Here is a 24,399-nt window from a genome sequence, read left to right on the forward strand (position 1 = left end):
GCGCATCCACTGTCCGATTTATTTATTTATTTATTTATTTATTTATTTATTTATATCTGCAACTATGGCCAGAGCCACAACGCAAGGAATATTATTTTTTTCTTCTAGCATTTTATTGTCATGTTCCGTGTTATGCATTTAAGTAGCCCCAATGTTAAATCTGCACTCCTCTTAAACCTCCTTCTCCTTATCTGTTTTTTTTTTCGGGCAATTTAATTAAGCAAAATAATTAGTTTTATTTTCACATACTGTATGGTTCTACAGTAGGGAGTAATCTGTCATGAGAATCGTTTTGTTCATCTACTATAACATTAGGTGGTTGTGTTTAATAATAATGGAACCATTTTATTGTAGATATCCTCTTTAGAGTTTGAATGTTTTGTAGTTATCTTGGTAACATAAAAAAAAACATATACAGTATATCTGGGAAAGACGTTTGTAAGATTTATTTAATTTACACAAATATTTTTGTTAAGATGCAATATTTATTGCAATCGGAATCATTTATTTTATGATTCACCATTTTTTTTTCTGTGATGCATAAGCGTAAACAAACTGTGTGAATGCTACTGTTAAATATATCTCTATACAAGTCAATTCATGTGTTTTCTATGCCTTTTTTAGTTTAACTCTTTACACCAACACACTGAAGTCACTGTTGTGAAATACATATTGACATAAAAGACTCTCATCTTTTCAAATTGGTGGAATCTGTAGTAATTGCAAGCATTTTTACACGCTGCTTTCAGGGGCTAAGAAGTGATTGGAGTGATTTGACTCCAAAAGCTGTTTTGTGGACAACTGTGGGATAACCTTTCATTATTTCTTCACTGCATTGGAAAATTGTTGTGAAAACCATACAAAGGAACTCTCACTGCAAGTGAAACAGACCTTAGGCTGCAAAAACAGAACGTTCAAAGAGACATTGTTATTCATAACATAAATATGCTTTAATAATCAGCTAAAAAAAATAAAAACAAAGTCTAAATGAAGTTGTATAACTTGGTTCCATACCTCAATCATCCAGTTACCCGCACCTTCCTATACAGGCACGTCTAACAGTTCTCAAATCCCTCCACCCCAACCCTCTCTGTTCTCTCGTCTCCTTTAAAATATCATTGCAGGAACCTGGGGCGCACGGAGCCAAAGCTTCTAGAGGTATGACCCCACCCTGGTCCGTTCGAACATCAGAGGACCACCATCGGACTCAACATCCTCCTCCCTCCCATCCCTTCGACCCCTTCATACCTCCTACGTTTCCCTCCCCTTAACCTGGTCAAAAAAAACTTCTTTGTATATACTGTGGTCTTGTTAGTGAAAGAAAATAAGTTTCGATGTCTAATATATATATATAGACCTAACTGACCTAATATATTAAAACACCATGCCTTGATTTTCTGATTTGACTCACTGGACAAGCTGGAATAATCCTCAAAACCTAGACAAATGTAATGTTTTAATAGTGAATATGTTTTATCTTCATTCCAGTAACTGTCCAGTCTACAGCAGAGTAGCAGGCACATGATTTCCAAGCAGCACGACCACTACAAGATCTTCAAAATACACGTTGCTCGTATAACACTGGAACGTCCTCAGCTTCTTCACTCTGTATGGGAGAAAGACAAAATGAACTGGCGTTAATTATTCCACCTGGCTTTTAAGTGCAAGTGTTGTTTTCCCGCTCACCTCTGACGCTGAGTGTGGTGGAGCATTCAGCTCGTCCTAAGCTGTTCTCTGCGATGATGGTGTACTCGCCCGTGTCTTTGGGACCCACGTGGAGGATTGCCATGGAGCAAACTCCGCAGGTGTTGGAGATGTAGTAGTTGGTGTTGGTGTTGAGACTGATGTGATTTCGGTACCACGTGACACGAGGTTTGGGGTTTCCCTTCACTGCGCAGCTCATGTAGCATTCATAACCTTTGGGTGCAGTGTGGAGCTTCAAAGGTACAATGAAGGCTGGAGGACATCGCAAATCACAGTCCTTTGTGGTCGGGACACTTATCACCAACTTTTCTACATTAGAGGAGACACATTGTGATTATATTTTTCTGGAGAAGGCTGCGATTTGAAATTTGAGATGCATGAACGAACCTTTTTTCTTCTCCCTCCCCCAGGTCGGTGACTCTGAGGGTGCAGATATGCCCATGTCATTTTTAGCATAGACCCGGAAATTATACTCCCTCCCCGCCATGATGTTGCAGACTGTGAACTTGTTGTTGAAGAGTCTGTCAGCCACGGTGGCCCATGAGTGCTTTGCAGAGTCCAGTTTGGATACAGTGTAGTGGAGGCGGTCATCGCGCTTCTCATCGGGGGAAGGTTCCCAGATCACCGTCACGGTGCCAGGCACGTTTTCTTCCAGTTTTACTGGTCCAGGAGGCTTTGGATCATCTGGAAATGCAGTCAGATTCATTAATGGAAAAAATAAAACTAAAAAAAATAATAATCTTAGTTGACTTCAGTTTTTACCTGTGACCCTGACCTCTGTACTGAACGTCTCCTGTCCGGCAAGATTCTTCACCAAAATGGAGTAGATGCCTGAATCCGAGCGCTCAGAGGAGGGAATGAGCAGCTGGGAGGAGCCATCAGAGTTACTGACTGTAACCCTCTTAGTCACCGGCACGTTGTCCTTCAGCCACATGATCTCTGGTCGTGGGGACGCCTGTGTAAATGTATACACATTAGTCATGTCTTCCGTATTTCATGTACACGCAGTTTTCTTTTCATTCATTTCATGTTTCATTTTGCAAAACAGTGTTTACTTCAGAAGGTGAAATATAAATCTCACCTCAAAGTTTACAGTGATCCTCACGGAGTTTCCCGCCCTCACCACCATGAAACTCTTCATCTTGTTGTTTGTGAACTTTGGCCTCACTAAAGTAATGAACAGATACAGTTCAAGTGGTTTTAGTTCAAATTTAACTTCTCAATAAGATGGGTGATAGTCCAGTGAAAGAATGAACTTTAAAAGGTCGATTTAAACCATGTATTTGTCATTCTTCAAAATAATGACGCACATCTGCCACTGACTAGCACAACGTTCAGTTTCACAGACATACCAGGTGAGGGCATTGCGAGGACGTAGTTGACGAGCTCCTCGGGTCCGCTCTCTCCTCCATCGTTAACTGCGACCACTCTCAACCAGTACATGTCCATGGACTTGAGCCCCTTCACCCTGAAGGAAGTCGTGATGATGGGGGTGCTATTGCAGCGGGACCATTCAATGGAATCCGCCTGCCGAATCTCAACAAAATATCCCCTCGCTTCATCCTGTACGCCCGGCCTCTCCTCTGGTTTGGTCCAAGTGAGGACCAAGTGGGTGTAAGACGTCTCTGTGACCTTCAGGCCTCTCACTTTACCGGGAGGCTCTGTAGTGTTATAAATAAGAAATACTGAGTTTTACTGAATATAAAAGATGCATAAGATTATTAAATGAGAAACACACAAAGGTATGTTTTCTTCAGCCTGTTGTTTATTATTTAGTGCAGCATCGAAACAGCTCTAACACTTACTCTTAGGATCACGCGCGAAGACAAACTCTGAAGGGTTGCTAAATTCACCAGGTCCTGAGAGGTTTATGGCAGAAACTCTGAATTCATATTCCAAACCTGCCACAACATCCTTCACTGCATATTTCTTCTCTAGGGGTGAATTTAGAGAAAAGAAATAACAGATGAAGACATGACTGTTAATGCTCTCGGTTTGAAGTAAAGTATAGTAAACATGCATGCCTTTTATTAGCTCATCGATGGCATTGACAGCAGTCCAGAGATTACTCCCCTTCTTGCGTTTCTCTAGAATGTAGCCCAGAATACGTGAACCTCCTGTGTTGCTTGGCGGAGACCACGAAAGATTAATGCAGTTGACAAAGGCGCTGACCACCTTTGGAGGTGCAGGGGGGCCAGGGAAAGCTGAAGAGCATAGAAAAAATAGCTAGTTGTCAAAGATGTTATTGTTAGTTCAGAGAATGATGCATTATACGTATCTAACATTTAGACAGATTAGTTCAGTGGATACAAGTTGCTTCCACAAAAAATATTTTATTTACGTATTAATCAGAATACATTAAAACAGTATTTTCTAAATAAATAATTAACAGTGGTATTTGAAATTATATTTATCAGCCATATGTTGACAATAGAAAAATATGTTACGTGAAGGATTTATCCAGAGAAAAATGCCCAAATTATTGTCATTTTTAAAGAGTAAGCATTTGCAACTTTTGTCTTGATTAACTACAAATATATTTTGAGTTTTGGACCGTTAATATATATAATTTATATATATATAATTTGACTAAAATGTTGACTTTATAGCTACATAACAGAACCAATCAAAGAACAGCAGAGGGCAGTAATGACACGGACATAGAGGAAGAATCACAGCCGGAAATAATATTAATAATCGACTCAGTTTATTCGGTTCTTTGGTTCATTATCACACTGTCTGATTAGAGTCAAGTTAAATAATAAATAATGTGCTCTGACAAGACAAATATATGAGGCTGACAAAATAATGCGACTAGTCTACTACATTATTTTGTCAGCAGTTTCCTTCAATTTTCTTTTTATTTTATTTTTTATCACCAGTTCTTTCTCTCAGTTATTTTAATTTTCAACCTAATTTTATGCTGAATCTTTACCTTTAAAACCTTTACACCTTTAATTAGTGTAAACCACACCTGCACTTTATCCACCAATTAAATTAAAGAAAGTCTCGGCGCTGTTCCGGTGTTGGATAAACAACTTCAGAAAGATGAACACAAGCGCATCTTACTGAACGGAACAAAGATAAATTTGTTGTGTGTCGTCAGTTTAATAGTAAGTATTGTCAAGAAACCTGAGAGCTTTTCAAAAGTCGGGACTGGACCAAGTTAACCCTTGAAATGTTTGGTAACGTTAGCTTGAGCCACGTGCAAAATAAACAAACGTAATTTGTCTAAACTACTTCCTGACAGAGGCTGGTATTTTTTTTAATGCCCATCATATCTATTTGTTTTATGTTAAGGTTTGAATTGTTTAGTCATACTTATAAAAATATAACATATTATGTTGATGTGCGCAAACGCAGTTACGCAACTCAGCTAGGAAGGCTAACAATATTTAACACATAAACCAACTTGTCATTTATGCCGACTATTTTTATATTGCTATATATTAGTGTTAAATTACTTTTCACCTTTTCCCATGCATGTTGTTTGTAGTACTATTGAACTGCACATGTTTTTAACCTTTAGTCGGCGAGCTTTGCGAAATAAACACATTGTAATTAGTTTAACTGAACCACAAACTACATCTAGAAAGGTCATAGTTTAAATTAACACCTTTTTCTTGATGTCGTTTCTATTTACTGAATATCATAACAGTCATGTCGGGAGATTTAATTCCAGACTGTTTATATTAGACTATTTTTTTTTCTCTAGTGCACCAATGACTATGTGAGTTACAGATACAGTATTAAAATTGGTTGCCCTGTGACAAATGGCTAAATTAACTACCTAATCCAGCAGTTATAGGGGGAAAAAATCACAACAACTACTGTATCTTAACGTGGAATTTTGAATCAAAGGGGGAAAACACCTTATCTACGGACTTAAACCTTCAGGAGTTCATGTTTCTGCCATTCACATGTTTTCTTCCAGCCTGTGGAGTAAACTGGATCTGGGTCGTGGGAAGGACTTCTGAAAACTCGAGGATAACTTCAAGTTTTGCTACCGTGTCTGTGGCTGATTTGTGGAGTATTCTTCCAGAAGACCTGCAGGCCGTAAGTCCACCTTTTTTGCATTGTGCCTGTACTGTGTTTTGCTTGTGTTGTGAAGGAGCCTGTGCTGGTTGTGACCTTTTAAGCCTTTTCGACTTTTGTTCCTTTTCTCAGTTTACTGCTGTGCCATCATCAAGCTTGTGTACATAAAACTTTTGTTATAGTGGCGTAATGGTGGGAGAAAAAAATGGGAGGTCACCTGTAGATTTTAATTGTACTTTATGTCAGTGTTGTGACATTTTGACATGTTTTTCTAACCACTGAAAAGGTCAGTGGAGTTGTGTTGCCTTATTTCTCCCTTATATATTTAGTTCCAGCTGACATTCTTAATTAAGTACCTGTTTTTACATCTATAGGTCAGTTAAATATTCTCAATATTCTTAATATAATTTAGCTTAACGTTGCCTACAGGCGTTGTGAATGTGTTTGTTTTTGTTGTGTTGGCATGGTTGAAAGGTCGCAAGTTGGATTAGTTTTCAATCCCTGAACTCTGGACATAACTAGTGGTTCCTAGCAGCCTACATGAATAGATCTGGAGCACATCTTCACTTTTGATGGTAAAATCATTAATTACAAACGTCTCTGACGGACCGTGTTGCCTAAGCATCAGATCGGCTCACCAAGTGTGCCAGCTTGTATGTCGTCAGTCTCCATCACATCGCTTGTACCCTCTGTCGTCACTGCACGAATGCGGTAACAATATTTTCGTCCACGGTCCACGTCCCTGTCACGGTAGCTGGGCACACCTGGGATTTCCCCTATTTTCTTCCAGGTGTTTCGTCCCACTTGCCGACGCTCCATTATGTAGTTAATCACTGGCGAGCCACCATCGTCCTTTGGAGGCCGCCATCTGAATTCAATGCATGTAGCCGAGCTCTCGGTTACCTCGGCAGGACCCAGGGGGGAAGTCGGTTTGTCTGAAACATCAAAAAAGTTTCATTTAAAAAAAGGGGAAAACTACTTTGACTGATGGATAATGATGGTTAAATCTCGAATGTGGCAAATTTGCATATAAATGTCAACTAGTAATGGATGAGTGAGTTTATGTGTAGATCACGACAGGAGTATTGTGATATTCGCTGTAATACAGATAACTTCATTTGTCTTCAGGGGTCAATTTAAGGCACAAATGAGCAACATAATGTTTGCAAGAAACTTTTAAAAACAAACAAAAAAAACAACAACAACAAGAGAACAATACAAAGTATATACATATAGAAAATCTATGCCATAAATATATTAACTATCCTGAACCGTCCCTGGAGGATGTAAACATGACTGTAGGAATTAAGTGCAAACTGTAAACAGGAATTAAAGGGATTATATATTCACATGTTATTGTGGATGTAGTATTGGTAATAAATATAATGAAAAAATATAATAAAAATACCTAATATATAAAAATAAGAAGAAGAATAAAAAACTATGATTCTGTTTATTATCAATGGAATAATTTGTAAAAACGTTTTGTTTGGTTATTGTTAAACATTTATATATGTTTTTGCCCCTTTTTAAATTGTGAGTTTATTTTAGAATACTTAGTGTGTTTAGTATTGTCAGGTGATTGATTTATTTAGTCATTAGTACATTATTTTCTGCACTGTCCATCATTGACTCACCAAGCACAATAAGATGTGAGACTGCCTCCGTAAAGCCGTGTTCGTTCTTCAGTTTGATCTTGATCTCTCCTGTGTCTTTTCTCTGGCACCTGCTCAGGAGCAGGCGGCTGTGACTCTCAGATTTCTCTATCTTTGTATTGTTGTCATCTTGGAGCTCATCTCCTTCTCTGAACCACTGAATCTTTAAGGGTTTGTGGCCGACAAAATGGAGTTTGAAAGCGGCGTTGTACCCCACTTTAACTGTCACTGGCTCGGTGAAAGCACTGAGGTCTTCTGGGGCAAACCTGGGGGGATCTGAAAAAGCATCAGAGTTATTCAATGCTGTTATGGCTTTGATTTGGTGTTCATTGTTGTGGTCATGGCAAATTCTCAAACCTTTGACGCTGACCATTGCCTCTGTTTTACGACCATCTACCTCAAAGCGGTATTTCCCAGAATGTTCTTCCCTGCACTTGATTATGAATAATTTATTCACCGGGCCGTCTTTGGTGATGCAGAAATTGTCATCTGGGGATATCTGATAAGAAATCCACCAAACAGATTAAAATAAACAAACTTGGTTATGACAATTATTATCACTTATTCGGATCAGCAGTACTGCAGGGCCCAGCTGTGATGTGTCACATGTGGTAATTTTCAAGCACCAACTGTGCCAACATATTCTCCCTGAAGAAAGTGACAGACTTTTAGATTAAGGTTACATGAGTCATGTCTCTGTGTGTTGTCACTAGCCGGCAGCCGTTTTGTTCAATTTCTGTACCAAAGCAACGGCTCCTTTAATAGAGTTTCTTTGGGCTGGTTTTAAAGCATTTTCAGGCATTACTGGATGCTGTTTAGCTCTCCTCAAAAGGAGGGTCACAGTCTCCCTTCGTGCAAATGCAGCAGTGCGTTTGAAACGCAAAAGCAATGAGACCAATTTAAGAACTGTGTGAGAGTAGATGGGTCGTCTTGACATACATTTACATCTCTGTGAAATCCATCGACCGATGCTGAACCGTTAAGAAACCAATCTCCAGGTCTGTAAGCAATATATTGCCTATGTTACACTGGATCATTTTGTAACCATGGCAACGCACGTAGATGTCAACATGTTGAGCTGAAATATGTCCTGTGAAATATTAAAAGCTGAAAAAGTGTGTGTGTGTTGAGCTCTGGGCTTCTGCCATGTAATATAACAAAACAAAACATGATGGCCTTGCACAAACGAACTGATGCAAATTACATTTGATTAGCTCTGTTTATAGTGTTTTTATGGTGGGAAATTAAGGCAGCAGCAAAGTTTACAGGAATTTGATTGTCAGAGGATGATATCTGTCAAACGCTGCAAATTATTTACTTGTCAGTCCATACAGTATGAACTAAAGTGTTTTCACTGTGAACACAGTAACATAGCAGAGAGGAAACTGGGTTTTTTGTTCCATGAATCAGATTACTTGTGAGAAATCGATTGTACAGCACGATGATGCGCTTTTCTGACCAACAACACAGTGCTAAACCACAGATTGGTTTGACCTTTATGACTAACCTTTGTGCCGTCTCTGAACCAGGCTCCTTCACAGTCTTCACTGCTGAGCTTACATGTCAGCTCAGCGGTCTCATTGATGACTGAGTTGACATCAGACAAACCACAGATGAACTGAACTCCTGGGTCTGAGAACAGGGAGCAGTTTGAACTTTGTAATCTGTCATTACAGTGTTTTGAGCTCAAATTCACAAGAATTGTTACATTATTGTTTTACCTTCTTTGTTTGAATGCTTTTATAATAACCGTTAAATGGGTATTGTATGCTAAAAGAAAACGGACTACCCACTAGTCCGACACGGAGCCCTCAGGTGCGGAAAATGAGCATCACTAAACATGTTAGCATTGCATGCTGTTGCAAAATAGCATATCAGCAAGAACAAGATAAACAACATGCAGCGGTAATTGCTACTGTGAGTCACTGGAGAGGAAATCGTCATTGCAGTTGTGGCATTTTCTTCCTAAATGTATTTGTGATTTGATACTGACATGATATTTACAATTTTAAGTTAATATAGAACTGGTTTCCCTTAGATTATTTTCATTAACTGTGAACAGTATATGTTTAACATAAATACAAATTAGATAAACACCAGACAATAAACGTTTTCTGATGTAAAGATTACTTTGATTTGATTTGATTTCTGCATTCAGTTAATAAAGTCATATGTGATATAAAATTCAGTGATACTATTTGATGATGCTAAACATTATCTTTAGAATTTGTCAGGTAATTTTCTAACAGCAATTCTGTAGACCAGTCTTACTATGATTTAACACTTGGCCCATATTGTCCCTTACAAGTAAAGTTGGGTTACATTGAGCGCAAAGTGACACAACCACTTATCATTAGTATTCAAAGTATCTCTCTCTTAATTCTGTTTTGACACTACATGCCTTTCCAGTGATTTTGGATGTGACACGTATTTGATCACTCACCAGTCACCAAATCTTCTATAAGTGGTCCTTGTCTTTTACGCCTTGTATGTGTGGAAGAGTCGTTGACATCCTCTGTATTATCACACTCAGTGTTGTCTTCAGAGCACATACCTTCACCTTTTAAAATAACAACATTTAGTCATTAGCTTCACACAGAGTTAAAATTTGTTTTAAAATTGTGCTTTGTCCCAGAAAGTTCAAAATAATTAACAAAATCATTTCCTCTCATAAAAGAACAACATTCACAGTGCAACAATATGAATATCCTTAATGTAGTAAAAGTTTCCTAAAAGTTATTCGTTAGCTTGTAACCCATACAACACCTCCACATAGTCACGTCCTGCTTGTGGTCTCTTACCATTTACTGCGTCCTTCAGTTTTTGACTTTGCTTTGAACAGTTTGGATCCTTGGTCTGGACAGAAGAATCCTGGTCCTCATCTTCACCAGTGTAACTCAGTTCATCTTCACTTTCTAGTTCATTAAAATCTATGAACAACCACAAAATTTAATAGGCTACTCAACATTTTTAATACTGTAAACACTTTTACATCACAGTTTTATCTGATAAAACGGTGTCACCACAAATTATTTTAACATCTGTGGCAGATGTATCACAGACAACAATAACTTTGTGATCAAACTAGTGATTTTATTGGAATCCAGGAAACTGTATATAACCATAGTCTTTTGACATTGCAAAGAAACAGAAAATTTCAGATAACTGGAGTTTCTTTGTGTGTAGCATTTAGTATATCTGGTTTGGTTATGTCTACTTTTGAGTACATCTCCACGTAGTAGCTAATTTCCATATTTTCTCAGAATACCAGATATTTGTTGTTTCCATTGGACCTTCTTTGTTTTCTCTCTGTGTCTCGCAGACCCAGTGGAGTTTTTATTCCCACTCGATTCAACCACCTCATGCTGACTCATGATAAACACTCCAGGCTGGTCCACATCAGCACATTCGTCACCAGACTCTGGACAGACACAAAACATGATGAACAGAATAAATGCTCTGTTACAGCACATATTTATAGATGTGGCAACGCACTTTGTTTCTTACCCATTTTTACGTGTTCTGAGTCTTGATCTTGCTGTATGCTTCTTGAATTAATCTCATGTCTAGTGTCCTCATTCTCCTCAGACTCTTCTCCTTCATTTGCATCTGGGGTAGCCAGTAATAAACATACTCAGCCCCCTAAGCCAGCCATATTCCAAGCTAATATTTTAAATTCTTTAACATTTATTGCAGTTATTTAGAAAAGTGATCGAGTTTGTTTATTGATCTCTACTGGCTCATATAACACCTTGTAACCTTGGATCTTCTGAATACAATGCAACAATCAGGCATAACATTACGACCACTGACAGGAGAAGTAAATAGCAAACTTTTGGACCTGGCATTCACAGGGACGGTACGAAGACATGTACCATCCACCTAGATCAGGCCAGACACCCCCACCCCATAGTAATGACACTCCTTGATGGCAGCAGCCACCAACTCAAAAAAAACATGAAAAACAGCTCAAGGTGTTGACCTGGCCTCCAAATTCACTACATCCTAAAGTGATCACGTGTCTGTGGGATGCACTGGAATAACCTCCTCATGTTCGATCTCTGATGAGTCAGAAGTGATTTGGCGGCACTAGAGATACCTGCACACCTATGTGTATAAGGTGGTCATAATGTTATGCCTGTTTGGTTGACGGAAGTGATTTTGTTCCTCAAAGGTTAAGATGCAGTAAACCTATATGTTTTTAATGTAAACACATATTTAAACCATAGTTAAATTATTATTGACATTACCTGTCGCCTTGTCAAAATCAACTCCTCCAGTTTTAGTGTGTTTCTTGATCTTGGGTTCATCCACTCTCCCTTGTCCTGCTGCTTTTGTTACACAGTCTGAAATCTCTGAATGAGATGCTGTGCCATCACTTTTTGAGGGTTTGCTCTTTGTTTTTCCTTTGCTCCCCCCTTGCTCAGACTGGGCACTGGCTTTTGAGGCAGCAGACATGTCTTTTACTGCTCTTGCATTTTTACCTGGTCCAGTGATTTCGGTTATTTTACTGTCTCCTCCACTAGTGGTTAATGCCATATTGCCTTTCAGTTGTCTTGCTTCATGTTTGGCTTTTACAGCTGTTAAAATCTTCTCCATCTCCTCTCGGTTTTTTATTTGTTGCTCTCTGGCCACTTTCTCAAGGTCAGTCCGAACTCCACCAGCAACTGAAGGTTTACGGGCTTTCGTCGTCTCAACTGATGGGTTATTGTCAGCTTAAAGGTTATATAGTACAACATACATACACATTAAGGCACTCCTAATCATGGCAATATGTAGGAGGTTGCTTGTTGACAAATTAATTGTTTTATTATTGTAATGTTGTACTATAATTACCTTCCACAACCAGCCAGGCACTACAGGATGCGATGCCGGCCACAGCTGAATAGATTCCTTTGTCCAGCTGCTTGCAGTCCTTGATCAGCAGCCTGTGAATGAGTCTGTGGTCTGACACAGTTATATCATATTTCTCTCCATCCTCCAGGATGCTGCCTTTGCACATCCAGGTTATCTTAGGGAGTGGATGAGTCAGCACACACTCAAAGAGGGCGTCCTCTCTCTCTTGGGCTTTAAGCTCCTGAATTTTGACTGCGAAGTCAACGTTGGAAACTGGACAAAACAAATTTGATTACATTTTTAATTGAATAAATAGCATGAGAACTTTTTTTCAGTTCCACACTCGATGAACTTGTTAGACATCAAAGTAGGATCCAAAAATAAAACTACATAAAACGGTCAAATCTCATCTTTAATATGTTGCCTGATGTGCACATTTTAATCCATAGTGCTAAAATGCTTGTCAGGTCTTTTAAAATAAGACAGGGTACTAAAAATGACCGGGGCAGCCATGTGTTGTTGCACAAAACAATGTTGCTTAGAGTTTGGAGATGCCTTTTTGATTAAGGTGGAGTTCTATGTGAATATGAGGAGCAAATGTGACCATGCATTTGAATAAGATAATAAGTCTCTGTGGGAAAACAGTAGTCTATGGAAATATTTTAGGACTGCGTAACATTCAAAAGATACACCACGCTAGAAACCTCAGGAGTGGGAAAAAAATACTGATCTTTTTTTGGACTTACTTTTAAAGTCTGTAGGGAGGAAGTTGTCTTCGTCTGCATCGGCTCGATCCAGCCCTGTTTTGTGGAGGTTGACCTTTTCAACCTCCCCTCGATTCAGCTCTGTGTCCTTTTGCATTACGTCCTTAATGACCAAATCCTTTGTCCTCACAACACTCTTAAGGCCATATTTCTGTGTTGGATCTTCATCATAGGGAGTTTTACCACCGTCTTGCTGGGTACATAGAAAAAATGAAACAAGATCAAAACTGATCAACATTTTGCAGTTATTATTTTCAAATTATCATCTGACTCTGAAATAAGCACTCGCTGACTGCTCTTTGTACAAGAGGTGGATGAGAAATTATATTATTATATTTCCATTTAAGGTTACTCTGTCATATCTGCAGTGCCTTATCTCATTCATTTTTAGTAATTATGTTGGACTATTTTAAGAGATCACACCCTGGTTCATGGACCCCAGTTAAGCCGGGGAACCTGTGAGAGTACTGAAAGATTGGCTGCAGAGTTAAATAATTTCTAGCAGTTCAGGAAAAGAGTGAGGTTTCATTCCTGCTGCAACAATGAGAGCCCAGTACTTAGAGCAGTGAGATAAGATCGGTTACATACTGTTATTGATGTATTGTATCATTACTGCCACGTTGGTGCCCCTTGCATGGTAGGAATTGTAGTAGAAAGTTCATATAACTTTGTTATTTCATTGTAGAAATTTTTACCATATTGGGACTCTACTATAATACCGAAAAGGGTACACATAAGAAAGTAATATAGCGATATGACAAATGGGGAACAGCCAGACAAACGATTAAGGAGGGAGTCAGAGAGACCTTGTGAATTAATGAGATGAAATGAGCAACAAAAGTAGATGTTAATTGTCTGAAGTAAATATTTCAAATGAAGTTTCTCTGCTAATTTCAACTGATAATAGCAGTAGAACAGACGTGCAGTAATGCCTCGGTGAATGTTATGAATGGACATGACTGTTTTTTCTTTATTAACAGACAGTGGTGTAGTGTGTTTTCTTACATTAAAGTTTTTCTGTGCTCTCTCCTTCTTCTTCTCCTCGAGTATCTTGAGAATCGAATGGAAGTCTGAAACCCCAAACTCAGAGCAGATTCTATCGTAGTCTCTCCTGTCAGCATTCAGCATCACATCCCAGAACCGTTCATCACTTTCTCCACCTGCTTTCCCTGCTTTGCTGGAGGTATAAGAAAAAAAAGACATTTGGATGTAAAATACTCACACTCATGTAGAACTGTCCAGAATAAAATCTTATTAGTTTACAATACTTGCCTTTTCTTGAGCAGTTTTCTGAAATCTGCTGGATTTGTTGAAGCTGAAAACATTAGATAGACAGATAGATGCTTTATTAATCTGGGAAATTTCATTTAATTGAATCCATGTTAGCATTTTTGAATTATTGTTCACTAAAACATAAACAATAAATTATAAGATATATCAATTATACATTCAAATTGAGTCACTTAGGACAGCATAGTATTTTTTTTTACTAATGAAACTAATCACAAATGTATTTCATTTTTTTTTTTTCATGATGAGGGTACACTTGCCCACTCGGACCGTATGACAATAAACAATAAATGCATGTGATTCAAGAAATTTATTTAATGAATAACTCTTACCCCCAGTCACGCTTAATGTTGTCGTGCAAACAGCTTTGCCATATTCATTCACAGCAGTACATTTGTATGTGTCTGTCTCTGCAGCAGACACTTTGTGAATCTGGAAATATAAATAACTGATTGAATTGAATGTGTGGAATATATTAGTGCATTTCATTGATGTTTGTAGTATGAACATATAACTATTTAGAGCATTTGTCATCATTTATTTACTCACCTCTAATATATGCTCCCCCGTTGACTCATCGTACTTACATCGAAACTTTTCTTTGTCTGAAATAGTTCCTTTCATCCTTCTCCATGACACATCTGGTTTGGGATCCCCATGAACCACAGCTTTGAAAACAGCTAATTTTCCTAAAGCACATGTAAAAGAATCTTATTCACATCTATGAATTTATCTTCTGTTTAGGTCTGAGTTCATAATTAGAAGCGAAGAACAGAAACATAACCGGTTCATTCTGTTTCCTCGACAGTAATAACAATAAGACATATCGATTTCATCTATAATATAGAGAAACCCACCTTCATCTGTGGTTACTGGGGTTGGTTTACACTGGAAATCTGGGGTGCTTTTTCCTTCTGGCATGTTCACTACATACTGCGTGATGATCACCCCAGGGGTCTTAGATTTTCTCCGGATAGCTGCTAAACAAAGACAGAAAATTATACCACAGACACATTAGTAAATTACCTGAAAACAACAACAAACAACCAACACCTAGTGCTGATACCGGTGGAACAGGGCAGATTTTCTTTTCCTTTCTGTCTTTTTCTACCAGCAGATGTCAGGAATGTCAAATATAGTCCTAATGAGGATTTGGTGTGTGGGTGTGTGCGCATGCACACATGGCTTTGCTTGTGTGTTGACAGCGGTGTTATCTTTTTGGGGTCTATACAAATGGGAAGTACTGTGCAGAAATCTCTCTGTGCTTTGAAAAGAAGCAATACCAGACAATTAGATCCCTGTTTTTCGAGTTTGCTTCCAGTTCCGTTTTTTTTTTTTTTTTTTTTCTTGTGGTGCCAGGTGTAGGTCAGCTCTGTTATTTTATAATTGTTTATATAATTGTTTATTATTGTATAATTGCTTAGGCACATTGCTTATGAATATCAGTTTGGATGTTGGCTATTTCTTCAGTTGTTGGAATGTTGCAGGGAGAAAGTAAACACTCTTTAATTGCCATTTGGATTTATTTTGCATAGCTAAAATGTAGATCTTCCATTGTAAGTGGTAATTTTTGTTGTTGCTCAAGAGTTTCAGTTTTGCAGAGCAAAATCTCCACAAACCAAATTTATTCCCCTTAACATGATATAATTTAGAGAAAAGAAACAATTGATTAAATTAGAAAAACTTTTCGTGGCAATTTCTTAAAAAGGTCAAAAAGGTTTCCATAATTATTCACATTTAAAATATGCCCACAGAAGTATGTAAATACACCGCAACCCGGTTATCTGCTGGACATTGTCTTTCCTTAAGTGTGCAAAGATAGAGGATCACACACAAGTCAACAAAGAATAACTCCAGTCTGGGGATTAATGATTATTTTGACAAGGGTGGAAATATCCGCCATCTTGTCAAACACGTCATGCTTTGTCAGAGTTGTAAATTTGTGTTTCATGTCATCAAGACAAAGATGGGATGAGTCATAATCTTCAATAATACCTAATGTAGTATGAAATATTTGCTCCATTATCACAGATTAATGTACAGAAAAGATTCTAAATTTGTCTATCAGAAAATAAAAAGTCTCTCTCACCTGACTTGCTGCCAGATACTTCATTAAAATGCTGAATATATCGGTGAACTATGGAGAAATCTGTGTGAAGACAAATGACAGAAGATCAGTCAGAAATACACGATGTAAGGCCGTGCTGCGGCGATAGGACATTAAGTGGTGTACGACAGAAGATCTTTGGAAGATGGATGTAAACAGAATGAGGAGGGAGAGACACATCAACATAATTGAGTCTGAATTAAACAGTGGGCAAAGAGGCTGGAAGTGAAGACCTAGTGTGGCGTAATGTGGTAAAGGAAAGCACACAGAAGCCTGAATGAAACACCAAAAGAGAGACCATTTCTCAAGTGAACAAACTGTAAAAGTTTTCATGAATTATGTAGTAAATGTAATTGTGTTTAATGTTTGCACCTCTGAAAGATTGTATTTTTATATAGGTCCAACCTCGGCTCAAGTTTAGCTCCATTTTAGCAGCTGAATGTTCAGCTACGTTCATTGTCAGCCCCTGTCTTCATACGTCTTCATGTGTCTTCATCTATCAGTGTGTCCAACCTGGAGTCCTTTTCTAACTTCATTATTGTTTGCTGACTTCAGCAATATGTTATACTATGGCAGGATTAATGGCAGCTCATTTCCCACTACTTTTGGAGATGAATTGAGAGGCCCACACTTTACTGTATGAGGGACATTAATTAATTGTGCTTGTTTCAAAGACAAACGTTGGGTTACTTTGTATGGGGGATAACTGCAAAATAAAGTTAGGAAGCAACATTGGCATTTTTTGATCACAATAATTAACTCTGTGTTTACATTTTCCACCTGTGCCCCAATTTCATCCGTTGCCTGTGACCTGCAGGCTTTAACAAATATGCACACGTTCTATTTGTGTAAACCTTTCCCATAAAATGTGTCCTGAAAGACAATAAAAGTATTTTTAGCATCTAGAAAAATGTTGTACATGTCAGAAATGTGTCTCAGGATGAGGGAACAGACCACTATACAGTGCTGACAGATGCCTTCTGTGAATCACCACAATTGGTCATGTTTATGAGTTTCCTTTGCACTGTTTGTTACGGCAGATTACTGTCTGTAGCCTGTTCACTACAAAGGAACAGGAATAGGCAGGATGTAAGTATTGTGGCACTGTACTTTGTCTGTTCCTCATTGGGCCGGTGTTGTTCGCTCTTTTCCACATTTTTGCAAGTTAACCGTGACCTGCAAACAGAAAGAACAGTGTCATGAATCCAGAAACAAGGCAAAGGCAGTTCTGTCTCTATTTCTATTCAGTTCATAGTTTTTTGGCAAAGCCTCATTCAAAATGATTTCTCCTACTATAGAGCCTTCAGGCTGCTGTATCTAAAGACAGTCGGCTGCATTTTACAGGAACTGCTTGAACCAAAATAGCCAAAAATGCTTGTAAGCACAGAATAGGATCTCGTTTAAAACTGCCAAGCCCATTACTTCCTCCTTGTTTATTGTTTTCAGCTTTCACGGGAAACAAAGTCAAGAGGTTGACTGTAATGTTTTTACGACTTTCTGGTTGGCAGTACATGTATTGAAGAATATATGTACTCTTAATAGTTTTGTTTTCTGAAGTAATTAATATCCTTACAAACACATTCTTATATGGATGGCAGCAGTTACTTGATGTAATAAAACATGTTGAGCAAAGACTTCTTAAAGAAAGCTTGTGTATATATTTAGGATGGATTTGAGGGCTTAAAAAACATTAAGACCATGATCTTTGAGACGCATACTTGGTTCACAATAAACATGGATGACACACAGCTAAGCTAAGACATAAGCTATAGTTAGATGTGAACCATTTTTGGGCAAGGTCCATCCTCTGTTATTCATTTGAGTGTATATTTGCAATAGTGTAAATTTAATAGCACTTAATTTTCAAAAATGACTTGATGCCACCAACAAACATTTTAGTTTTCCATAAACTGAAGCCACAAGCCGAATTGAAGCCACAGTTGCTCCCAGTGATGGGAACAGGTGTGAGAATGTGTGTGTAGATGTGTCATTAACTTTACAGCGCTTTGAGTATTAATAGGTAGAAAAGCACTAAATTGAAAGCAATACCATTTATACACAGATTTAACACCAATCTGTTAATCGTGTTAGCTTTTTCTGATGCTGTTTCTTCTTCCGCTGCCAAGCACTTAACCCGTAACATTAGCTGAGGTTGATCTGTTAAACAACATAATGACGTTTTTTGGGTTTGTTAAAGAATCTTTCGAGACTTGTGTACAATGACATTTTGCTGGTTCATTTGTAATAAATAAATAGTAATGAATATTCCATGCTGTGGCTGAATTTGCCTACTCACCACAAATTGGACAAGAAGAAAGTCTACAGATCAACAAGTTGTGTCTGAGATCAGTCATTTGAAAGAATTCCTTCAGTTTTATTTATCGTGTGTGTAGAATTCTGTACAAGCAAGAATCTATAATTAAATGTTTGATGCTGTTTGAAGAAAGAAACTGACCACTAATGCTGTAACCTATGTAGTTTGCCCTCAGTGTGATCTTCACAATATTCTGTCATAGTTTAAAAATTTGGTCACTGATGTCTCCGCTGTGATCTTAATAACTTCGGCTTGATAACAGTGAGAATATATATGTTTTTTATTGGTTACAGATGCTTGTTTCTGTCTGTTCATATCCACGCAGGGATATTTGCACTCATTGCACTAGTTTGGCATTAATTATGGTCAGAGAGGGTGAAAGGACAGAAGACCAGTGGACAGAATCGATCTTTCATGCATCATTATCAGAACAGGCAAAGAGTTAAAAAAAACAAGAAAACAGTACTTTGATCTGAATTCCTTTTAAGCATAAACCTTTGATTCCATTCAGGGTGGTCCAGTAAACACCTAGTTGTTCAGTTCCTATCAATTCTTAAACTGCACCGCTTGTATTTCCTAAATAAGTGATTGCTGAATCATGATTAGGTTGTACCATTGATCAAACAGACAGAAAGACAAAGAGAGAAGAGTGGTTTACCTGTCCACCGCTCTGTTCTCACTCCACTCGTTTACAGGTGTGGTATAAATCCCTACCCCCGAGGAAAGCCAGTGTAATTTTGCTGCCTGCAAGCTTGTGCCCTGAGAGTGACTGTCAGAGAGAGGCTTCTTTAGTTTAGGCAGATGGATGCTCAAAGCGGGTGGGTTATTATTGAGAGGGGGAGAAGTGGTGGAGGGGCCACTGGATGAGGTAAGACAGGATGAATAGCCAGAGGGAGAGGGAAGGGCTACCAATGACAAGTTAGTGGTGAAGTTTATCTCTCACGGCAGTAATTACTGATGACAGCATACTCATCTTTCACAGAACAGCTGCTGACAAGAAAATGATTGGTGAGTTCATTTTGTTTGTGTAGTCCCTGATTCTTGCAGATATCACTTTACAGACACATATAACTGTCAGTGTGAAAGAGTAAGGCAGATGTTTGTTTTAGTAGGGATTTCATTTCCAGTTCAGTATGGTGTGTTAATAGCTAATGCATATAGCTGGCATGTTATTAAAAAAATACAGATCAGAGTTTGAGCTGCCACAGGCTGCATTTAAAATGTGCAGAATTTTTTAAAAAAAGAGAAAAGAATATATTGATTTTAAGTGATGGCTGGCAGGTAACAAGCTATGGGCAGGCTTTATTATTAATCTGGTTTGGTGCTGAAGCAAATTCCGTTGAATTCTGGATTGAGCCTGAGCCTTGTCTGGAATATAGGAACATATCCCCTTGTCTTCACTGTACTTACGTAATCAAGGTTATGGCATTTATGTGGTACAAGCTCTTCTTCTTGTGGCTTTAAGACTGTTGTGACTTTGGGAACAGAAGATCAAATGAAGAACAAGCCATTCGTGCTCTCAAGGTCAATCACATTCGTCACATGTTCAGACGACAGTTCCGACTTTAACTGCGTCTGTCTTTGAAATGTGAAATAGACACCGCTTCTCATACATAAGAAAATATTGACTACAACAAATGTCACGACTGAAGGTGAGAAATGTGGATCAGCGGCTGACTTTAACACACTTTGTTTTTGCAGTTGTTGATTTTGTTTCCTTATTGGAGGTAACTATATTTAATTCTTGTTATGTTCTCTCCATGGAAACCTGTTTGTTTTTTTGCCACATTAGCAGCCTGGCTCTGGATATTCCAGTGTTGTCCCGTCTGTCAGTCTGTTGGTTTCACCACTCTGTACGAGAGAAACAACTACGGAACAGATTACCATCAAGTGTGTTTAACACAAACAACACAGACAATGACATCCACTGACTCTGGTGATTTAGCATGACCGAAATATATTTATTTATTTTTAACTTTTGCTGATGACAAAATACCCCCTTAACTAATGACAATTCATGGTTAATGTTCATAGAACATGCTAACGTAAGTAGTAAACACAATGCTTGTAACTATTCTAGTTACATTACATTACATAACATTACGTTACATTAGCCTCCCAGCACGCTAACACAACACCTGTCATAAACCATGTGAACATTATCATACTTTTTGTGTGCTCAATGTTCACGGCAGCTTAAACTGATCAAGTCTGGTAATGTAAAGCTTCTTAATCTGTATGTTGTACAGAGGGTAAACCCATTTGTTGTAATTCACAACTGAAGACATGGATACATGAGTGACATTTCCACCACAGCTGCTTCTTACAACTTACAACTTGAATAATAGATGGAAGTGCAAGCTTTTGACTTGTAGGATGTCTGTGTCTCAACGGCCATAGAATCAGCTAAGACAAGGTCCAAGCGGTGCCAGTGTCCTGTCATGCTTGTCCTTCCACTTGCAGTAATGCATCTGAATAGGCTCTTGAATTGCCCAGAGCTCACATAAACCACCTGGATTAGGAATTAAACCCCCTCAGCCTATCCTCCTTATATTGATGAAATGTCACGCCGCATAGCTTCCATTCCAGTCATGGGGAACCACAGAAAGCTGCCGCTGAGGTGCTAACTAGACAGCTTGGCCTGGCTCTCTGAAGTGTAGACTTCTCTTTTGAGGGAAACCTCAACAGTACATCAGCTAAGACCTTGTCACTCATTCTTCAACAAGGAGACAAGTTATTCCTAATTGGGCTGCAAAGGATCTTATCTTCTACACAATCAGAATTGATATGTCTAGACAAGATCAGGTTTTGATTAGTGGTACTGGTAGGAATGATTGGAAAATGATCATATCAGTTAAAGTTAACAATATTTTATGCAGTTTTTATGCTTTTGTTGATACTTGTCTGCTCACTGATGACGTGTCCTGTCGCCATAAGCCATCAAATGACTGTTGGCAGGAAATAGGTAGAAATCCTATAGTGTCTATGGTAACTCGCTGAGGATACTCGGCTGTCTGTGTTAGCGGCATGTTATCACATATGTTTGGCTAGCAAGCTGAGGTTACTAGGTACTAGGAACGAGGGTCAAGACCACTGATTTGTTTGTTTATATGTTGTACATGCTTTAATCGTAATTGTCCCTCTGTTTTTACGTCCACCCAGTTCTTGTCAAAGTTAAACACATGGACCTAATCCAGCCATTGAGTAAGACTGGGTGTTCAAAGGTTTTTAATGACAGTCACTTAGAAAAATATACCAAAAGCTGGGCCACTCAGGTGAGGTGTATTAGCAGAAGAATATTAGTAAATTATGCTAGTGTTTAGTGGTTGAGATGTGAAGCATGTTACAGAGATAGATGCTGGTCATACTGGTTCTCAAAGTAGGTTATCATCAGCTTCCTGATAAAAACGTAACAGCTGTGAGGTGTCTGTGGAATCCGTGCTCTCATCACATGCACTTGACAAGTCTTCAATTTGCACCATAACTGTGTTTCTAGACCTGTTAACATTGCTGAATGCCTTCCTTTTTTATAGAATCACTAATCCTGGAACTTTAGTGAGTCATTCTTTTATTAAGTCTGCGAAAGGTTGCTGGACAGTGTGTGTAGCTCCTTGGAACTGGCTAATGTGGCATTTCCTGTGTTAGCATAGAGCAAAGTTGCAGACAAGCTGCCCTTTGCTTAACTTTCTGCTCTCATTCGGCATCAGTGTAGGTCTGTCGTTGGGTTTAATTGTGTTGTCGTATATTATACTCTTTAATACGCTTTCATTGCATATTAACCGGACACACTTACTCTCGTTTGCTGTAAAGAATTATTAATTTTTCTCTTGAAATTTTCTACACTCACTTGATACCCTTGCTTCTTTGGAACTGCCATTTCTAGTCGTACGTTGCAAAAGTCGTTTTTGGTTAATCTTGTTTTGTGGAAAGGCTGGAGCATTCATGACGCTACAGTCAAGTGCAAGTTCCATGTGTGGGCCATATTCCATTAAAAATGAACCATGGCCTGCAGTTGGCCTCTACTGGAGTAAGAGGTAGGGTTGTGTGTATATAGTATCGTGTTTTCTGTTATATAGTATGCATGACCTTGAGTGCCTGTACATGGCTGCTGCAACTGTGAATTTTCCCAGTCTACATGTCTGTCTACATACATCCTGGACAGGTTGCCGGTCTATTGCAGAGCTAATACAAAAATACAGACAATATGGACATGCATGTCTTTGTACTGTGGGAGGAAACCAGAGTACAAGCAAGATTCAAACCTCGAACCTTCTTGATGGGAGACAGTATTTTGTAAAATATTTAACAATAATGAAATGGGGCAAATGTAAGCGGCCTTGCTAGATGCTAAAGCACTGAAATGTTGTAATTCATAGGCAGAAGATGCTACATCCATTCACATACATTCATTCCTAACATAACACCATGAAGTCACAATTGACTCCTCTGAAATTCAATATTTCAAACAAGAACTTAAAGCAAACCTCTTAAATCTATCACATTTACATCAGGGCTGTCCCATGAGTAAATGATTTGGTAGAATTTCTTGGCTGTTTTACAGCTGTTTAATTGATTCTTTGAGCCAAACGGATGTCTTCTGTAGCAGCCGAAAGAACACAAATATTTTCTTGCTCCTGAGAAATAACGATGATAGATGCCTTACTGATAACCAGTCCACCGCTGTTTGAGGTCTTATCGCAGCGGCCTGACACATGTGAGATTGCGACACTTGCATTTGTTGTACATCATCAAGATAAGAATTGCCATATTTATGACATGTATTGGGCTTTTTAGGGTTTTTCTTAGAGAGGTGGTGAATAAAATTTGTAGAAATGTATTTCGGGTCCCTCAGTTCTGGGCTTCAGACCAGAACACTCCAGGCATGTTTGCTCAGTAATGAAAAGCTATTTTTGATGAGATTATTAACAACAAGAGGTGATGTGCTGTCCACAGCAGAAAAGGCCTGGCAAATGCAGCTTTCATTTGAATGGCTTATGCAGCTGAAATAGGGACGTGGATATATAGTGTGTTGGTGTGGCTTAGCAAGGAATTTTGAGAAATAATGCATCAGGAATGAGACGTACAAATTTAATCCCAGTCTGAATGTGTAACATGTGTCACTGGTGATTATTTATACATTAATGTGACTTGAATCAATAGTTTGACATCATGGAAAACACTTGCAAGAAGATCAATACATTCAACACCCAGCTCATGTCTGCATGATTAATGTGAGCCAGCAGCTTGTTTGCTCATCATAGCATAAATACTGGAAAAGTCACCATGGCAATTACACTTGAAGTTGCTTGTTCCAGTTTAAGATGATTATGGAAATACTTGGCTTCAATACTAAGGTCAGCTGCTGGCTGTAGCCTTACATTAACCATATGCATGTGAATGTCTTATAGTTCTTCTTCTCTTGCATTTATTCTTCTCAAGAACTAAAATAAGTGCTACTTTTTTGTTTAACAGAAACAGCTGTAGCTTTGAATGAAATTCACTCATAAAACCAGCAAAAATATGTTCCTAATCAAGTGAAAGAAATTCAGCCCGAGGCAATTAACTACATGTGCAGTGCTATATAATCGAATGGTTCTATCTGATGTGTCTGACCAAGTACAAAAGTGATTATTGTTATTCTGGAGCATCTTTGAGTTTTTGTTTAATCAGCATTTTCAATTCTGCCTTCAGTTT

The 24,399-nt window shown here is 38.4% G+C and overlaps 1 protein-coding gene and 1 long non-coding RNA gene across 7 annotated transcripts in view; one reads left to right on the forward strand and one right to left on the reverse strand.

The window, feature by feature from the left end:
- Positions 1-928: 928 nt before the first annotated feature.
- LOC125020739 (immunoglobulin-like and fibronectin type III domain-containing protein 1) lies at positions 929-19,492 on the reverse strand. 4 transcript variants are annotated; one of them, XM_047606231.1, is made up of 26 exons: positions 19,364-19,492; positions 17,502-17,567; positions 16,374-16,433; positions 15,142-15,264; positions 14,834-14,973; positions 14,617-14,716; positions 14,000-14,309; positions 12,977-13,187; positions 12,231-12,503; positions 11,645-12,109; positions 10,902-11,003; positions 10,663-10,815; positions 10,196-10,324; positions 9,838-9,954; positions 8,902-9,026; positions 7,752-7,893; positions 7,377-7,670; positions 6,378-6,674; positions 3,729-3,908; positions 3,510-3,638; positions 3,057-3,365; positions 2,786-2,871; positions 2,467-2,659; positions 2,092-2,388; positions 1,687-2,013; positions 929-1,606 (listed from the first exon to the last, which is right to left on the reverse strand). In XM_047606231.1, the coding sequence occupies exons 7-26, from the start codon at positions 14,195-14,197 to the stop codon at positions 1,602-1,604; spliced, it is 4,032 nt and encodes a 1,343-aa protein (XP_047462187.1). In that variant the 5' UTR covers positions 14,198-14,309; positions 14,617-14,716; positions 14,834-14,973; positions 15,142-15,264; positions 16,374-16,433; positions 17,502-17,567; positions 19,364-19,492; the 3' UTR covers positions 929-1,601. The 4 variants fall into 4 exon arrangements, with proteins under 4 accessions (XP_047462187.1, XP_047462179.1, XP_047462171.1 ...); XM_047606223.1 differs by having other exon boundaries at positions 929-2,013; positions 15,142-15,261; XM_047606215.1 differs by having other exon boundaries at positions 929-2,013.
- LOC125020773 overlaps positions 4,589-24,399 on the forward strand; it is a 51,130-nt gene continuing 31,319 nt past the window's right edge. For 2 of the 3 annotated variants that reach the window (XR_007114257.1, XR_007114261.1), the window contains exons 1-2: positions 4,589-4,817; positions 5,639-5,760. This is a non-coding gene — a long non-coding RNA (uncharacterized LOC125020773). Of the gene's footprint in view, positions 4,818-5,638; positions 5,761-10,716; positions 10,852-24,399 lie in introns of those variants that run through there. The other variant, XR_007114265.1, reaches the window with a different exon arrangement.

This window comes from Mugil cephalus, chromosome 1 (assembly GCF_022458985.1).
Source record: "Mugil cephalus isolate CIBA_MC_2020 chromosome 1, CIBA_Mcephalus_1.1, whole genome shotgun sequence".
NCBI classification, from domain to species: domain Eukaryota; kingdom Metazoa; phylum Chordata; class Actinopteri; order Mugiliformes; family Mugilidae; genus Mugil; species Mugil cephalus.

Bases quoted from the DNA above. Each gene is read 5' to 3' on its own strand.
- LOC125020739 (XM_047606223.1), bottom strand. From the start codon at position 14,197: ATGTCTTTTTTTTCTTATACCTCCAGCAAAGCAGGGAAAGCAGGTGGA. The intron at 2,872-3,056 runs GTATGTCTGTGA...TCATTACTTTAG, and splicing joins CCTCGCAATGCCCTCACCTG to TGAGGCCAAAGTTCACAAAC. The intron at 2,660-2,785 runs GTGAGATTTATA...ACATTTACACAG, and splicing joins GGATCACTGTAAACTTTGAG to GCGTCCCCACGACCAGAGAT.